Here is a 16,439-nt window from a genome sequence, read left to right on the forward strand (position 1 = left end):
CCGTGATTTTTCCATGAATACAAGGGAATATGGGAAGAAGTGTTGATTTAGGCTACTTCCTTTACGGTAAACACCTCTGAGTGGATACAGTATTTATTATCTAAACGACAACGATGGAGGCAGGAGGACAAAGACGAGGAACGCAGTGTTGGTGGGTTGCTATCAGCTTTTCTCTGATGCTCAGCTGTGTGGAGCGGGTATCAGCTCAAATAAAATATTCAGTTCCAGAGGAAGTAAAGGTAGGAAGTGTTGTTGGGAATGTGGCAAAGGATCTGGGACTGGATATCAGTTCACTGGAGAAACGACGGTTTCGTATTGTTTCTGGAGCTGAAGATGCTCAGTTTGAAGTAAATCCGAACAATGGCGCGCTGTATGTTCACGGAAATATCGACCGAGAGGAGCTGTGCGAAAGAATACATCCATGTATCAAAAACCTAAAATTGGTAGCTGAGAACCCTATGGAAATACATCATGTGGGCGTGGAAATCATGGATGTAAATGATAATTCCCCCAGTTTTCAAGAATATGAAAAAATATTGGAAATGTCTGAATCCACTATAACAGGCAGACGGTTTCAATTGCCAACTGCGCATGATCCAGATGTTGTTACTAATACTGTGCGTATGTACAAATTAAACCATAACGATCATTTTAGTTTACAAATTCGAGAGAGAGGAGAGGACAAGGTACCATTTTTAGTTTTACAAAAGTCTCTGGATCGGGAAAAGGAAAGTGAACACAAACTGATACTAACAGCAATTGACGGCGGAAATCCACCGAGATCAGGGACTGTTAATGTCACAGTCATAGTCCTCGATTCGAATGATAACCACCCTACATTTAGTCAAGAAGTTTATTACGCTACAGTACGTGAGAATACAGATGCGGGTGTGTTTGTAATTAAGCTAAATGCGACTGACCTGGATGAGGGACTAAATGGACAAATTGAATACTTTTTTGGTGAAGAACTTAAGGGTAATTTATATGAGATTTTTAATATGGATAAGGACACTGGTGAGCTTCGAATCAATGGGGAAATTGACTTTGAGAAAACTGATATTTTTAAGTTGGACGTCCACGCCACGGACAAAGGACAACCTCCGATGAGTGCGGATTGCACAGTAATCATCAGTGTCTTGGACGTAAATGATAATAAACCTGAAATAGAGGTAACATCTTTGTCAAAGATTGTATCAGAAGATTCCAAACCTGGGACTGTGGTGGCTTTGATCAGTATTACAGACCAAGACGCGGGTTTAAACGGTAAAGTAATATGTAGTCTTTCAGACAATATCCCATTTGATTTAAAACCGTCATTTCAAGACAACATGTACTCCTTAGTTATTAAACATAAATTAGACCGAGAATCAGTTTCCCATTACGACGTCACGATAACAGCTACAGACTGTGGCGTGCCTCCTCTGTCTACATCCAGAACTTTGAGTATTGATGTGTCAGACGTGAATGATAATGCGCCACAATTTGCACAGAATCCAGTTGAACTTTACCTGGTAGAAAATAACGAGCCTGGAAAGCCGATATTTTCAGTTTCTGCCTCAGATAAAGATTTGAATGAAAACGCGGCTTTAACTTATCGTATAATCAGAGAGGAAAGCAGTCAACAGAAAAACGCAGCATTTTTAAATATTAATTCAGAAAATGGACAAATCACTGCCCTTAAAAGTTTTGATTTTGAAACGCTGAAAACTTTCCAGTTCCAAGTCGTTGCCTCAGATTCTGGAACTCCGTCACTAAGCAACAATGTCACAGTCAACGTCTTCATCCTGGATCAGAACGACAACGCTCCAGTCATCCTGTACCCACTCAGCTCCAACGGTTCTGCTCAAGGTGTGGAGGAGATTCCCCGAAACGTCAACGCAGGACACTTGGTGACTAAAGTCAGAGCCTATGACGCTGATATAGGATATAACGGCTGGTTGCTCTTTTCACTCCAGGAAGTAACTGACCACAGTCTCTTTGCTTTGGACCGCTACACAGGACAGATCAGAACACTTCGCTCATTCACAGAGACAGACGAGGCTGAGCAAAACTTGCTCATACTAGTCAAAGACAACGGCAACGTTTCTCTCTCAGCAACAGCTACTGTGATTGTCAAGCTTGTGGAGCCCAAAGAGGCTTTTGCAGCTTCTGATGTTAAAAGTGCAGCAAAAGATGATGAGGACAGTAATGTCATATTTTATCTGATGATAACTTTGGGCGCAGTTTCTGTGCTTTTTCTCGTCAGCATCATCGTGCTGATTGCAATGCAGTGCTCCAAATCCACAGACTATACTTCTAAATATTTGCCAGAGACTAATTATGATGGGACACTGTGTCACAGCATCCAGTACAGATCAGGAGAGAAGCGGTACATGCTAGTTGGACCCAGAATGAGTATAGGATCTACTATAGTACCTGGAAGTCACGCAAATACTCTCGTACTCCCTGACAGGAGGCGTCCTTCTCAAGAGGTAAGAACATATCTTGATTTAAATTGAAGGTCTTTTTGCTTGCAAAGATTATAAAGATGAAAATTCTTTCTACCAGAATCATTTTTCCTTTTAAACATATAATATGATTAGTGTTTAGAACATGGAAGAAATGTGCTCAAGGTTTTTGATTTGTATTTTTATTTTTTGTAACTGAATTATAAAGTTTTTTAGTTGCTACCTCTAAAAGTTGTCTCGCGAGGCTACCCATTATCATAACTAGTGGCACAAATTTTTGGAACATAAATTGCTAATAAGGCGGAAATTGCTTCATAAAAAACCCACAATAAATAAGAAAGATGACCAATATATCGGGAAACTATGGGGGAAACAGCGGTATTCTCAAGCGCTGTCCGTGGTTCTGATAAGAGATCACGTTTAGTCAGCTAGTGGTGGTGTTCAAGTTCAAATCTGATGGTTTCACATTTATTCATTTGCACTGTGAAAGTGATTAACACAGCCCTTACATTTACTTGAGTCATTCTATCTTTTATTTTCATCCAGTCTGAGTGTAATTTTTTCTAAGTCACATTTTTGTTAAGGAAACAGAGTGCGCATTTGGCAACTACTGCGTTACTAAACAATAATGCCACAATAACAAATAGAGTTCTCTGTTGCAGTTAGCCCTGCATGATATATTAGTCTGTTTACTAAATGTCACAAAAATACTAAGATGATCGTGGCTCAAGAGTTGGGAGTTTGCCTTGTAATCGGAAGGTTGCCGGTTCGAGCCCCGGCTTGGACAGTCTCGGTCGTTGTGTCTTTGGGCAAGACACTTTACTCGTTGCCTACTGGTGGTGGTCAGAGGGTCCGGTGGCGCCAGTGTCCGGCAGCCTCGCCTCTGTCAGTGCGCCCCAGGGCGGATGTGGCTACAATGTAGCTTGCCATCACCAGTGCGTGAATGTGTGTGTGAATGGGTGGATGACAGGTTGTGTAAAGCGCTTTGGGGCCCTTAGGGACTAGTAAAGCGCTATACAAATACAGGCCATTTACCATTTACCATAAACAAAAAGGGCTTCAGAAACTGCAAAAGTACTCCATCATTTGAACATATTGCTGTACAAATAACAAAGAAACAGCAAACAAAAAAAATGTTCAGTAAGAAAGACTGTTAATTTTTAGTGAGCAGACTACATGTTGGAAACATATTTGTGTAACACATGTAGCTGATTGCTTCAACAATGAGTAACAAGATGTTCAGTCCACAAGGTGTCAGTGTCATATCTGCATCAAACTAATATGTTACAATAGTGGCCCTGCCCCTTCCATAGAGGTTTTGTTCTGGTTGCCAGAGAGGAGACGGTATCGTCCAGAGAAACAAGGGTAGCCGTGATTTTTCCATGAATACAAGGGAAAATGGGAAGCATTACAGACGGGATATTTTGTGATTTATTCTAGCTTCTTAACGATAAATACCTGTGGGTAGATACAGTATTTGTTATCTAACACGATGGAGGCAGGAGGACAAAGACGAGGAACGCAGTGCTGGTGGCTTGCTATCAGCTTTTATCTGATGCTCAGCTGTGTGGAGCGGGTATCAGCTCAGATAAAATATTCGATTCAAGAGGAAGTAAAGGTAGGAAGTGTTGTTGGGAATGTGGCAAAGGATCTGGGACTGGATATCAGTTCACTGGAGGAACGACGGTTTCGTATTGTTTCTGGAGCTGAAGATGCTCAGTTTGAAGTAAATTCGAACAATGGCGTTCTGTATGTTCACGGAAATATCGACCGAGAGGAGCTGTGCGAAAGAATACATCCATGTATTAAAAACCTAAAACTGGTAGCTGAGAACCCCATGGAAATACATTATGTAGGAGTGGAAATCATAGATGTAAATGATAATTCGCCCAGCTTCACTGATGAAGAAAAAATAGTAGAAATTCCTGAATCCACTCTTCAAGGAAAACGTTTCCAGTTGCCAGCCGCACGGGACCCAGATGTTGTTACTAATACTGTACGTATGTACAAATTAAACCATAACGATCATTTTAGTTTACAAATTAGAGAGATGGGAGAGGACAAGATACCATTTTTAGTTTTACAGAAGTCTCTGGATCGGGAAAAGGAGAATGCACACAAACTGATACTGACAGCAGTTGATGGCGGAAATCCACCGAGAACGGGGACTCTTAATGTCACAGTCATAGTCCTCGATTCAAATGATAATCACCCTACATTTAACCAAGAATTATATTCAGTTACAATACCGGAAAATGTTGATAGGGATACTAGTGTAACTACGGTAAATGCAACTGATCTGGACGAGGGTGTAAACGGAAAGATTGAATACTTTTTTGGTGGCGAACTTAACACTAAATTGTATGATACATTTAGCCTAGATAAGGACACTGGTGAAATTCGAGTGAAAGGCGGAATTGACTTTGAGAATATGGAGGTATACAAGTTGGACGTCCACGCCACTGACAAAGGACAACCTCCGATGAGCACTAACTGCAGGGTGATTATCAATGTATTGGACGTAAATGATAATAAACCTGAGATAGAGGTGACATCTTTGTCAAAGATTGTATCAGAAGACTCTAAACCTGGGACTGTGGTGGCTTTGATCAGTATTACAGACCAAGACGCGGGTTTAAACGGTAAAGTAATATGTAGTCTTTCAGACAATGTGCCATTCGATTTAAAACCGTCATTTCAAGATAACATGTACTCTTTAGTTATTAAACATAAATTAGACCGAGAATCAGTTTCCCATTACGACGTCACAATAACAGCTACAGACTGTGGCGTGCCTCCTCTGTCCACATCCAGAACTTTGAGTATTGATGTGTCAGACGTGAATGATCATGCGCCGCAATTTGCACAGAATCCAGTTGAACTTTACCTGGTAGAAAATAACGAGCCTGGGAAGCCAATATTTTCAGTTTCTGCCTCAGATAAAGATTTGAATGAAAACGCGGCTTTAACTTATCGTATAATCAGAGAGGAAAGCAGTCAACAGAAAAACGCAGTATTTTTAAATATTAATTCGGATAATGGACAAATCACTGCGCTGAAAAGTTTTGACTTTGAAACACTGAAAACTTTCCAGTTCCAAGTTGTTGCCTCAGATTCTGGAACTCCGTCACTAAGCAACAATGTCACAGTCAACGTCTTCATCCTGGATCAGAACGACAATGCTCCAGTCATCCTGTATCCACTCAGCTCCAATGGTTCTGCTCAAGGTGTGCAGGATATTCCCCGAAACGTCAACGCAGGACACTTGGTGACTAAAGTCAGAGCCTATGACGCTGATATAGGATATAACGGCTGGTTGCTCTTTTCACTCCAAGAAGTGACTGACCACAGTCTCTTTGCTTTGGACCGCTATACAGGACAGATCAGAACACTTCGCTCATTCACAGAGACAGACGAGGCTGAGCACAAACTGCTCATACTGGTCAAAGACAACGGCAACGTTTCTCTCTCAGCAACAGCTACTGTGATTGTCAAACTTGTGGAGCCCAAAGAGGCTTTTGCAGCTTCTGATGTTAAAAGTACAGCAAAAGATGATGAGGATAGTAATGTCATATTTTACCTCATGATAACTTTGGGCGCAGTTTCTGTGCTTTTTCTCGTCAGCATCATCGTTCTGATTGCAATGCAGTGCTCCAAATCCACAGACTATACTTCTAAATATCTGCCAGAGACTAATTATGATGGGACACTGTGTCACAGCATCCAGTACAGATCAGGAGAGAAGCGGTACATGCTAGTTGGACCCAGAATGAGTATAGGATCTACTATAGTACCTGGAAGTCACGCAAATACTCTTGTGCTTCCTGATAGGAGACGTCCTTCTGAAGAGGTAAGAGCTTTAAAGTGTGATGTCACATGTTTTTGTGCATTCTTTTCCATCAATTTGACTTTTTATATCATCTAAATTTTCTTTTCTTTTTTGAAATCACAATTCTAAAGTATCATAGCTAAAGACTACAGTGCTAACACTAAAGTTAGTTTCATTGACATTTTGGTTATGATAAATGGTGATTCATAATGCTTCTACTGAATCAAATATGGGTCTAGGTAATGCGGTCGATTCTCATGAAAAACCGGTGGAATTGCACGTTACCAGACATGTTGCATGCTACTTTGCTGAACGGCACTTTTCTTAAATCAAATATATGCTGCTGAACAGTGTTGGTCCGGGCTGATCTTCTTTCTTCAGAAGCGGGTTAAATAACATCTTCTGAGATAATCAACATATGGAACAAAATTTTAACCCCCTGATAACGTATTTAATTGTTGGAATAACGGTTTCTTTTTAAACACTGTAATTTATGACTATATACTTCTCCAGTAACCTCTGGGTGTCAGTATTACATTGACAAACTGGAGACCACTTTACCCATCCTCTCACAAAGCTTTTGTTTGCCACTGCTATAAGCAGAGAAGACGCTTGACTCGAGCTCGCAATCTTTCCAAATCGCGCTTTATACATTATATTACAACAGGCAATGAGCTAGGTAGTCCAAACATTGTTTTTAAATCTTTTGTTTGATTACAATGGAGAACGAAAAACGAAGTCGTGGAAGGAATGGGGTCTGGTTTATTCTCCATGTAGCTTTGCTGCTGTTTTTCGGGAAAGAGGCTTCGGCAGAAATAAGATACTCTGTTGCAGAAGAGGTGAAAGATGGAACTGTTGTCGGAAATGTTGCAAAGGATCTCGGTCTTGATATCAGCTCTTTGACCAGCCGGCGGTTCCGTGTTGTGTCTGAATCCAAGGATGCGTTTTTTGATGTAAACCAGGACAACGGGGATCTATATTTGTTTAAGAAAATCGACAGAGAGGAGCTTTGCCTGGGCAGTGGGGCATGCATAATGGAGCTAAAAATTATAGCAGAAAACCCTTTGGAAATACACTACGTAGTTGTAGAAATTATTGATATTAACGATCACTCCCCTGTTTTCCCCGAAAAAGAACAGAGGTTTGAAATTTTTGAACAAACCATGGCAGGAAGACGATTTCAGCTGCACACTGCTCGGGACCCCGATTCTGGAATTAACGCAATTCGTACATATACTTTAACCTCAAACGAAAATTTTGAAGTAACAATCCGACAGAGCGATGAGGATATAATACCATTTTTGGTGCTGAAGAAATCGTTGGACAGAGAAAAAATCAACAAATACACGTTAACTGTCACTGCAGTTGATGGAGGAAAACCTCCGCGATCAGGCACCATAAATGTTACTATAATCGTTCTTGACACAAATGACAACCGTCCAACATTTAGTCAAGAGAGCTACCAAATAGAAATAGATGAAAATGTTCAAGTAGGGACTTCAATATTTAGAATGAATGCGACAGACCCAGATGAAGGTTCCAGTAGTGAAATTGTATACAGCCTTGGAAAAACACTCAAGAAAAAAGTCTATGATATATTTGAACTGGATAAAATAAGTGGGGAAATAAGAATAAAGGGAATAGTGGACTATGAAGAAAACGACGTTTATAAACTGGATATCGAGGCATCAGATAAAGGAACACCTCCATTAACTGGTGAGTGCAGATTAATTATAAAGATAAAAGACATCAATGATAATCCGCCAGAAATTGAAATCACATCGCTTTCAAATACAGTGTCTGAGGATTCAAAGCCCGGCACAATGATTTCACTCATCAGTGTGCGAGATAAAGATTCTGGTGTGAATGGGAAAATTATTCTCAGCCTAACCTCAGACTTACCGTTTGAATTAAAACCATCATATAAAGAGAACGTTTATTCCGTTGTCACTAAAGTTCTTTTGGACCGAGAGGAGGTATCTCAATATGAATTGACAATAAAAGCGACCGACTGTGGAGAGCCCCCTTTATCTACTTTTAAAACTTTGAACATCCAGGTAGCAGATGTAAATGACAACAGACCACATTTTCCCATAAATCCACTACACTTTTACCTGTCCGAAAATAACGTTGCTGGGAAATCAATATTCTCCGTAAGCGCAGTGGACAAAGACTTAAGTGACAATGCAGCAATTTCATATCGAATTGTGAAAGAGGGGAGCCAAAATGACATTATGTCATTACTAAGTATAAACAGTGATAACGGACACATTTCCACGCTGAAAAGTTTTGATTTTGAAACGCTGAAAACTTTCCAGTTCCAAGTTGTTGCCTCAGATTCTGGAACTCCGTCACTAAGCAACAACGTCACAGTCAACGTCTTCATCCTGGATCAGAACGACAACGCTCCAGTCATCCTGTATCCACTCAGCTCCAACGGTTCTGCTCAAGGTGTGGAGGAGATTCCCCGAAACGTCAACGCAGGACACTTGGTGACTAAAGTCAGAGCCTATGACGCTGATATAGGATATAACGGCTGGTTGCTCTTTTCACTCCAGGAAGTGACTGACCACAGTCTCTTTGCTTTGGACCGCTATACAGGACAGATCAGAACACTTCGCTCATTCACAGAGACAGACGAGGCTGAGCATAAACTGCTCATACTGGTCAAAGACAACGGCAACGTTTCTCTCTCAGCAACAGCTACTGTGATTGTCAAACTTGTGGAGCCCAAAGAGGCTTTTGCAGCTTCTGATGTTAAAAGTACAGCAAAAGATGATGAGGACAGTAATGTCATATTTTATCTGATGATAACTTTGGGCGCAGTTTCTGTGCTTTTTCTCGTCAGCATCATTGTGCTGATTGCAATGCAGTGCTCCAAACCCACAGACTATACTTCTAAATATTTACAAGAAGCAAATTATGATGGGACATTGTGTCACAGCATCCAGTACAGATCTGGAGACAGGAAGTACATGTTAGTTGGACCCAGAATGAGTATAGGATCTACTATAGTACCAGGAAGCCATACAAATACTCTGGTGATGCCAGACAGAAGACGGCCATCTGAAGAGGTAGGATAAATTCACGATGATTATTTTAATGCAATTGCCTAATTTCGCCTCACCTATTGGATAATCCTTACGACTCCCTGTCGTTTTTTAAGATAATGGAAGTGCTGGCACGTGGTATTGGTGAGGCATCTTAGTAGTTTTGAGTGATGTCCTTCTATTTGTATTGTAAATGTGTTAGCAATGTTACCACTAAACATATTTTGTATTCCTGCCCACGATACCGACGTGGTTATTGGTCATCGAAGAGAGAATCGAGCACGCTGTTGTTATTGATGTGATTTTAAGACTTTTCCACTGTCCATGGTGCTGAAAAGCTCTTATTAAGGTATTTAACTATGCTCGGTTATCACAGGACACTGAAGCTCTTTAACTACTACATTACAGAGTTAGTGCTTGTGATGATGCCCTAGGATATTTTTCCCTTGTCACACGGATAGCCATTTGAATAAAACTTTTAATATATTAAATTACAAAAGTTTCTATTTAGTCGAATCTGTTTTTCCCCATTTCCTACTAAATGTAAGCGCTGAATGATCCTGTGGGTGTCAGTGTTACTATAAGGAAGTGCGAAATTCCACTCAGCCCCTTGTAATGTGTGCGTTGTCACCTCGGCCACAAAGAATATCAACGTTTGGGGTTTCGCCTGTGTATTTTTCTTTTCACGAAAACGGATGTCTGGAGTAAAATCTCAGGAAAACTGGATGATTACTAAGTGGAAAAATACGCGTGGATTTTATTACATATGATTTTTCCAAAGGACAAAGAGGCAGAATGATAACTTGGCCGTATCCTCTGGTTTTCGCCGCGCTCTTCTGTTGTGTGCAGGTGATTTTAGCTCAGATTAAATATTTGACTCCAGAGGATGTTAAAGTGGGAGCTATTATTGGAAATGTTGCGAAGGATCTGGGGCTCGATGTCGGTACATTGATAAGCAGGCGTTTTCGTATTGTGTCTGGAGCCCAGGGTACGCTGTTTGAGGTAAACCCGAACAATGGGGCGTTGTATGTTCACGAAAATGTGGACAGGGAACAGCTGTGCGATAGAAATGTTGCCTGTTTATTAGATCTAAAAATTGTTGTTGAAAACCCCCTTGAAGTCCACTATGTTACTGTTGAAATAATAGATACTAACGACAATAGACCCAGTTTTACTGAGAAAGAAAAGGTAATAGAAATAGCAGAGACCACACTGCCAGGAGCACGATTTCAGTTACCAGGCGCTCGTGACCGAGATGTTGGAGTAAATGCGGTGCAGATTTATAAACTCAGTCAAAACGATCATTTTCATCTTGAAATTCGAGACAGAGGGGAAGATAAAATCCCTTTCCTCGTACTGCAGAGAAACTTGGACAGAGAGCGGAAAACAAACCATAGCTTGATTTTAACCGCTATGGATGGGGGGACGCCGCCAAAATCCGCAAATCTGAGCCTTACTATAAAGGTTCTTGATAACAACGATAACAGACCAGTATTTTCTCAAGAGGTTTATTCCGTTACATTGCAAGAAAATGCCCCATTAGACAAGACTATAATCAAAGTCCAAGCAACAGATCTAGACGAGGGTATTAACGGGGACGTCGAGTATACTTTTGGGGGTGATATTACTTCCAGTGTGTTGCGACTATTTACTTTAGACAGACTCACGGGAGAAATTCGAGTTATCGGAGAAATTGATTATGAGACAGCCAGTGTTTACAATTTAGATGTCCAAGCCTCAGACAAAGGTCAGCCGCCGATGACGACTGACTGTAGAATTATAATAAAGATTCAAGATGTCAATGACAATAAACCAGAAATAGAAGTGACTTCAATATCCAGCATAGTCCCAGAGGACTCAAAACAGGGTACCGTGGTCGCTCTCATTACTGTTACAGATGCTGATTCTGGTTTAAATAGCAAAGTCATATGTCATCTAACAGAAAATGTACCATTTGAATTAAAACCGTCATTTAAAGAAAACATGTACTCGTTAGTAACAAAAGAATCACTAGATAGGGAAACTGTGTCACATTATGACATTTCAATAACAGCTACAGACTGTGGTGAGCCGCCTCTTTCCACCTTTAAAAAGTTCAACATTCAGGTGTCAGATGTGAACGATAATATTCCGGAGTTCTCACATAATCCACTAGAATTATACTTGACGGAAAATAACGCGGCTGGCGCGTCAATATTCTCTGTCAGTGCATTTGATAAAGACTGCAATGAAAATGCAGCAATATCCTATCAAATACTCAGGGGGGGAGCTGGCCGCAATGTTATAGCATCCTTTGTGAATATACATCCCGAAAGCGGACAAATTACTGCGCTGAACAGTTTTGATTTTGAAACGCTGAAAACTTTCCAGTTCCAAGTTGTTGCCTCAGATTCTGGAACTCCGTCACTAAGCAACAACGTCACAGTCAACGTCTTCATCCTGGATCAGAACGACAACGCTCCAGTCATCCTGTATCCACTCAGCTCCAACGGTTCTGCTCAAGGTGTGGAGGAGATTCCCCGAAACGTCAACGCAGGACACTTGGTGACTAAAGTCAGAGCCTATGACGCTGATATAGGATATAACGGCTGGTTGCTCTTTTCCCTCCAGGAAGTTACTGACCACAGTCTCTTTGCTTTGGACCGCTATACAGGACAGATCAGAACACTTCGCTCATTCACAGAGACAGACGAGGCTGAGCATAAACTGCTCATACTGGTCAAAGACAACGGCAACGTTTCCCTCTCAGCAACAGCTACTGTGATTGTCAAACTTGTGGAGCCCAAAGAGGCTTTTGCAGCTTCTGATGTTAAAAGTGCAGCAAAAGATGTTGAGGACAGTAATGTCATATTTTACCTCATGATATCTTTGGGCGCAGTTTCTGTACTTTTTCTCATCAGCATCATCGTGCTGATTGCAATGCAGTGCTCCAAATCCACAGACTATACTTCTAAATATCTGCCAGAGACTAATTATGATGGGACACTGTGTCACAGCATCCAGTACAGATCAGGGGAGAAGCGGTACATGCTAGTTGGACCCAGAATGAGTATAGGATCTACTATAGTACCAGGAAGCCATGCAAATACTCTCGTGCTTCCTGATAGGAGACGTCCTTCTGAAGAGGTAAGACCTTAACACCCTTTTGTAAAAGCATTTTCCCTTTCCGTTATCGGCTTGCTTTACAATATCAGTTATAATGGCAGCAAGTAGCATAATGGTGCAGTGGTTCGCGCTATTACTTCAAAGAAAGAAAGTTTGGGTTTGTCTGGCTGGGTGGAGTTTGTACGCTTCCCGAGCCACTCTGTTCAATGTGCTATGTTTTCTTGCTGTTTCTTTTTAGATCACATTCACTGATAAGCTAGAAAGCCATACATGTACAAATAATAATAATAATAGTAATAATAATAGTAATAATAATAATCGTTTGTAGTTTTGCGAACTATTCGCTGCCCTTGGTGCTGATTGTTTTTTTTTCCCTTTCTTTTTTTTTTTCTTTGAGCATGTGTTGGGTGCCTTTACTGGCTCTCTTGGTAGTTGTTTATATGTCACTTTTTGCGATTAAAGTTCTGTGGGAGATCCTGTGATCGCTATCCATGGTGCCAAAAACTATCAGGCTATCAGGTGAAGGAATGTTAAAGAAACACAATGATTGATTAATGACATTATCTGTTGGAGCAAGTTATCAGCAAGTTTTTATGGGGTAAATCGAGAGAAAGAGGGAAGAGACTAGAAAATGTTAAAATACTAAATTTATATTTGTTGTTCGAGAGCCAGTCAACTTTAATTCAGTTCTCAAGCCTAAAAGAGGATTCAATCAATGGGAAAAAGAAAAAAAAAACAGCATATGAGGTTCTTTCTCAGCACAGCCTCTGGGTGTCACTATGAAATCAGAAAACCTTTAAGAACATTGTCCCTCCCCTTGCAAACCCTTTGTCTGAGCTGAGCAAAGCACTTGGACCAAATATACCAGCCGACAAAACCCTGTTGTTGGTTTTGTAAATATGTGGCGGTAAGCGAGTCGGTTATTGCTCTTGGCATTAACAGCTCCTGTGGATTTATATGCTGTTGAAAAATGATGGAGACTCCAACAAGTCACTACTCCCGGTTTGCCTTTTATTTGGCGTTGATGCTATTTTCCGGAAGAGAAGCTTTGGCTCAAATAAGATATTCTGTTGCAGAGGAGGTGGACGATGGCACTGTTGTTGGAAATGTTGCGAAGGATCTCGGGCTTGATGTAACCTCTTTGGGTGACCGACGGTTCCGTGTTGTCTCTGGAAGTGAGGACAGTATTTTTGAGGTAAACCAGAATAGTGGGGCATTGTATGTCAGTAATCATATCGATAGAGAGGAACTCTGTCAGGGCAGCGGTGCTTGCCGCATGGAGGTAAAAATTCTTGTAGAGAACCCTTTGGAAATACACTACATAATCGTAGAAATTACTGACATAAATGATAATTCTCCTAGTTTTCCTGCAAGAGAGCAGACATTTGAAATAGCTGAACAAACACTGCCAGGGAAGAGATTTCAGCTGCACACTGCTCGCGATCCCGATGCTGGATTAAACTCTATTCGTACATATACTATAACCTCAAATGAACATTTTGAAGTAAATATCCGTCAAAGTGATGCAGGAAAGGTACCGTTTTTAGTGCTTAAGAAATCACTAGATAGAGAACAAAATAATGAACACAAGCTAGTGATGACAGCTGTCGATGGAGGAAAACCTCCAAGATCAGGCACATTAAATGTTACCATAACTGTTCTGGATAGTAATGACAATCGTCCAATATTTAGTCAGGAGATTTATCACTTGTCTATAAAAGAAAACATACCCGTCGGTGCATCAGTATTTAGAATGAATGCGACAGATTATGATGACGGTACTAATGGAGAAGTTGAATATACTCTCGGAAAAACTTTATGGCAGAAAGTTTATGATATTTTTGAACTGGACAAAATAAGTGGAGAAATTACGGTCAAAGGAGTAGTGGACTATGAAGAAAACAACGTGTATGAACTGGATGTTGAGGTATCGGATAAAGGAACGCCTCCATTGATGGGCGAGTGTAGACTAATTATAAAAGTACTAGATGTCAACGATAACCCGCCTGAAATCGAAGTTACATCACTTTCCAACACAGTGCCTGAAGATTCCAAGCTTGGCACCGTTATTTCACTTCTTAGTGTGAAAGACAAAGACTTCGGTGTGAATGGAAAAATAATATCAAGCATTATTAATGAAGTCCCTTTTGAATTAAAACCTTCTTATAAGGAAAACACATACTCAGTGGTAACTAAGGATGTTTTGGATCGAGAGGTGGTGTCCCATTATGAAATAACAATAAAAGCCACCGACTGCGGTGAACCTCCACTATCTACTTTTAAAACTCTGCGCATTGAGATATCAGACGTAAATGACAACAGTCCACATTTCAAACAAAATCCTTTAGAGTTTTATCTCGTAGAAAACAACGCTGCTGGAAAGTCTATATTTTCTGTAAGCGCTTCAGACAATGACTTAAATGACAATGCAGCCATTTCATATCACATTATGAGAGAGGGGAGCCAAAATGACGTTATGTCATCCCTGAATATAAACAGTGATAATGGACAAATCACTGCGCTGAAAAGTTTTGACTTTGAAACGCTGAAAACTTTCCAGTTCCAAGTCGTTGCCTCAGATTCTGGAACTCCGTCATTAAGCAACAACGTCACAGTCAACGTCTTCATTCTGGATCAGAACGACAACGCTCCAGTCATCCTGTATCCACTCAGCTCCAACGGCTCTGCTCAAGGTGTGGAGGAGATTCCCCGAAACGTCAACGCAGGACACTTGGTGACTAAAGTCAGAGCCTATGACGCTGATATAGGATATAACGGCTGGTTGCTCTTTTCACTCCAGGAAGTGACTGACCACAGTCTCTTTGCTTTGGACCGCTACACAGGACAGATCAGAACACTTCGCTCATTCACAGAGACAGACGAGGCTGAGCATAAACTGCTCATACTGGTCAAAGACAACGGCAACGTTTCCCTCTCAGCAACAGCTACTGTGATTGTCAAACTTGTGGAGCCCAAAGAGGCTTTTGCAGCTTCTGATGTTAAAAGTGCAGCAAAAGATGATGAGGACAGTAATGTCATATTTTACCTCATGGTAACTTTGGGAGCAGTTTCTGTGCTTTTTCTCGTCAGTATTTTCGTGCTGATTGCAATGCAGTGCTCCAAATCCACAGACTATACTTCTAAATATCTGCCAGAGACTAATTATGATGGGACACTGTGTCACAGCATCCAGTACAGATCAGGAGAGAAGCGGTACATGCTAGTTGGACCCAGGATGAGTCTAGGATCTACTATAGTATCTGGCAGCCATGCAAATACTCTAGTGCTTCCTGATAGGAGACGTCCTTCTGAAGAGGTAAGACGTTGCCCATCATTTTTTAATTCGTTTAATTTCTATTTCACAAACAGACGCCCTGAAACAGTACTTACTGGGGTATTTTAACATCTATACCAATACAAATACACGTTTCCTTTTAATTATTTTGGTCTCAGCTTTTGAGAAGTTTCCCTTACAAAGTTGAAAAAAAGTTAAGAAATGTATAGTTGTGACGCGTGGGTCTTACACGTTCCCAGCTTTAAATTTAGAATTAGTCAATTTATGGGCAGTATACATCAGCTTTGTTGTTTTAACACACATCTACATTCGCTGTGTAAAACAAACTCTGTATAACTACTTGATGCCCATTGCGATCAAAGTATGTCAACATGAAATTCATCCCTATAGAATTAATCTGAGTACTATCAGATCCATGTTTCCTAATGCTTCTTCGATTGCATTAAGTTCTATGGCAGGAAAAAATAGTACAGTCGCTTTAATTTGTAAGGCGGAAAGAAAGCATATAGAGAAGACAAAATATATGTATCATATGAATCACGTTTTGTAACACATCTCCTCTGGGTGTCACTCTTACATCGGAAGAAAAAAATGACTCCGTCCCTCCTCTTTCAAGGCTTTTGTTTCAGATTGAGGAGGGGAAATCGCGTATTAAAACCAAACCCACCAGCTGATGGACGGTTTATATTTTAGAAATATGCTATAACCTGCTG

General features: G+C 40.7%; 3 protein-coding genes across 4 annotated transcripts in view; all 3 read left to right on the top strand.

Moving 5' to 3' along the window:
* The window catches only part of LOC309713847 (protocadherin alpha-C2-like), a 199,247-nt gene that overhangs the window by 7,001 nt on the left and 175,807 nt on the right, over positions 1-16,439 (top strand). Inside the window, exon 1 of one of the 2 annotated variants that reach the window (XM_082545732.1) lies at positions 8-2,471. The exons of the other annotated variant lie outside the window; for it this stretch is intronic. Within the exon in view, the coding sequence (XP_082401858.1) occupies positions 114-2,471 (2,358 nt within the window). The 5' untranslated portion in view covers positions 8-113. Of the gene's footprint in view, positions 1-7; positions 2,472-16,439 lie in introns of those variants that run through there. 2 annotated transcript variants of the gene reach the window in all.
* LOC309715777 (protocadherin alpha-8-like) lies at positions 3,940-12,464 on the top strand (the record flags this gene model as incomplete). The annotated part of the gene is made up of 4 exons (XM_082549159.1): positions 3,940-6,297; positions 9,189-9,350; positions 10,176-10,328; positions 11,697-12,464. The coding sequence occupies 4 exons, from the start codon at positions 3,940-3,942 to the stop codon at positions 12,462-12,464; spliced, it is 3,441 nt and encodes a 1,146-aa protein (XP_082405285.1).
* Positions 13,366-16,427, top strand: LOC309714192 (protocadherin alpha-3-like). The gene is made up of 2 exons (XM_082546451.1): positions 13,366-15,747; positions 16,342-16,427. Exons 1-2 carry the CDS (start codon positions 13,402-13,404, stop codon positions 16,417-16,419), a joined length of 2,424 nt encoding a protein of 807 aa, XP_082402577.1. The 5' UTR covers positions 13,366-13,401; the 3' UTR covers positions 16,420-16,427.

Source organism: Aulonocara stuartgranti, assembly GCF_965226115.1.
Source record: "Aulonocara stuartgranti genome assembly, chromosome: 2".
Classification (NCBI taxonomy): Eukaryota; Metazoa; Chordata; class Actinopteri; order Cichliformes; family Cichlidae; genus Aulonocara; species Aulonocara stuartgranti.

Bases quoted from the DNA above. Each gene is read 5' to 3' on its own strand.
- LOC309714192 (XM_082546451.1), top strand. From the start codon at position 13,402: ATGATGGAGACTCCAACAAGTCACTACTCCCGGTTTGCCTTTTATTTG. The intron at 15,748-16,341 runs GTAAGACGTTGC...CTCCTCTTTCAA, and splicing joins GGAGACGTCCTTCTGAAGAG to GGCTTTTGTTTCAGATTGAG.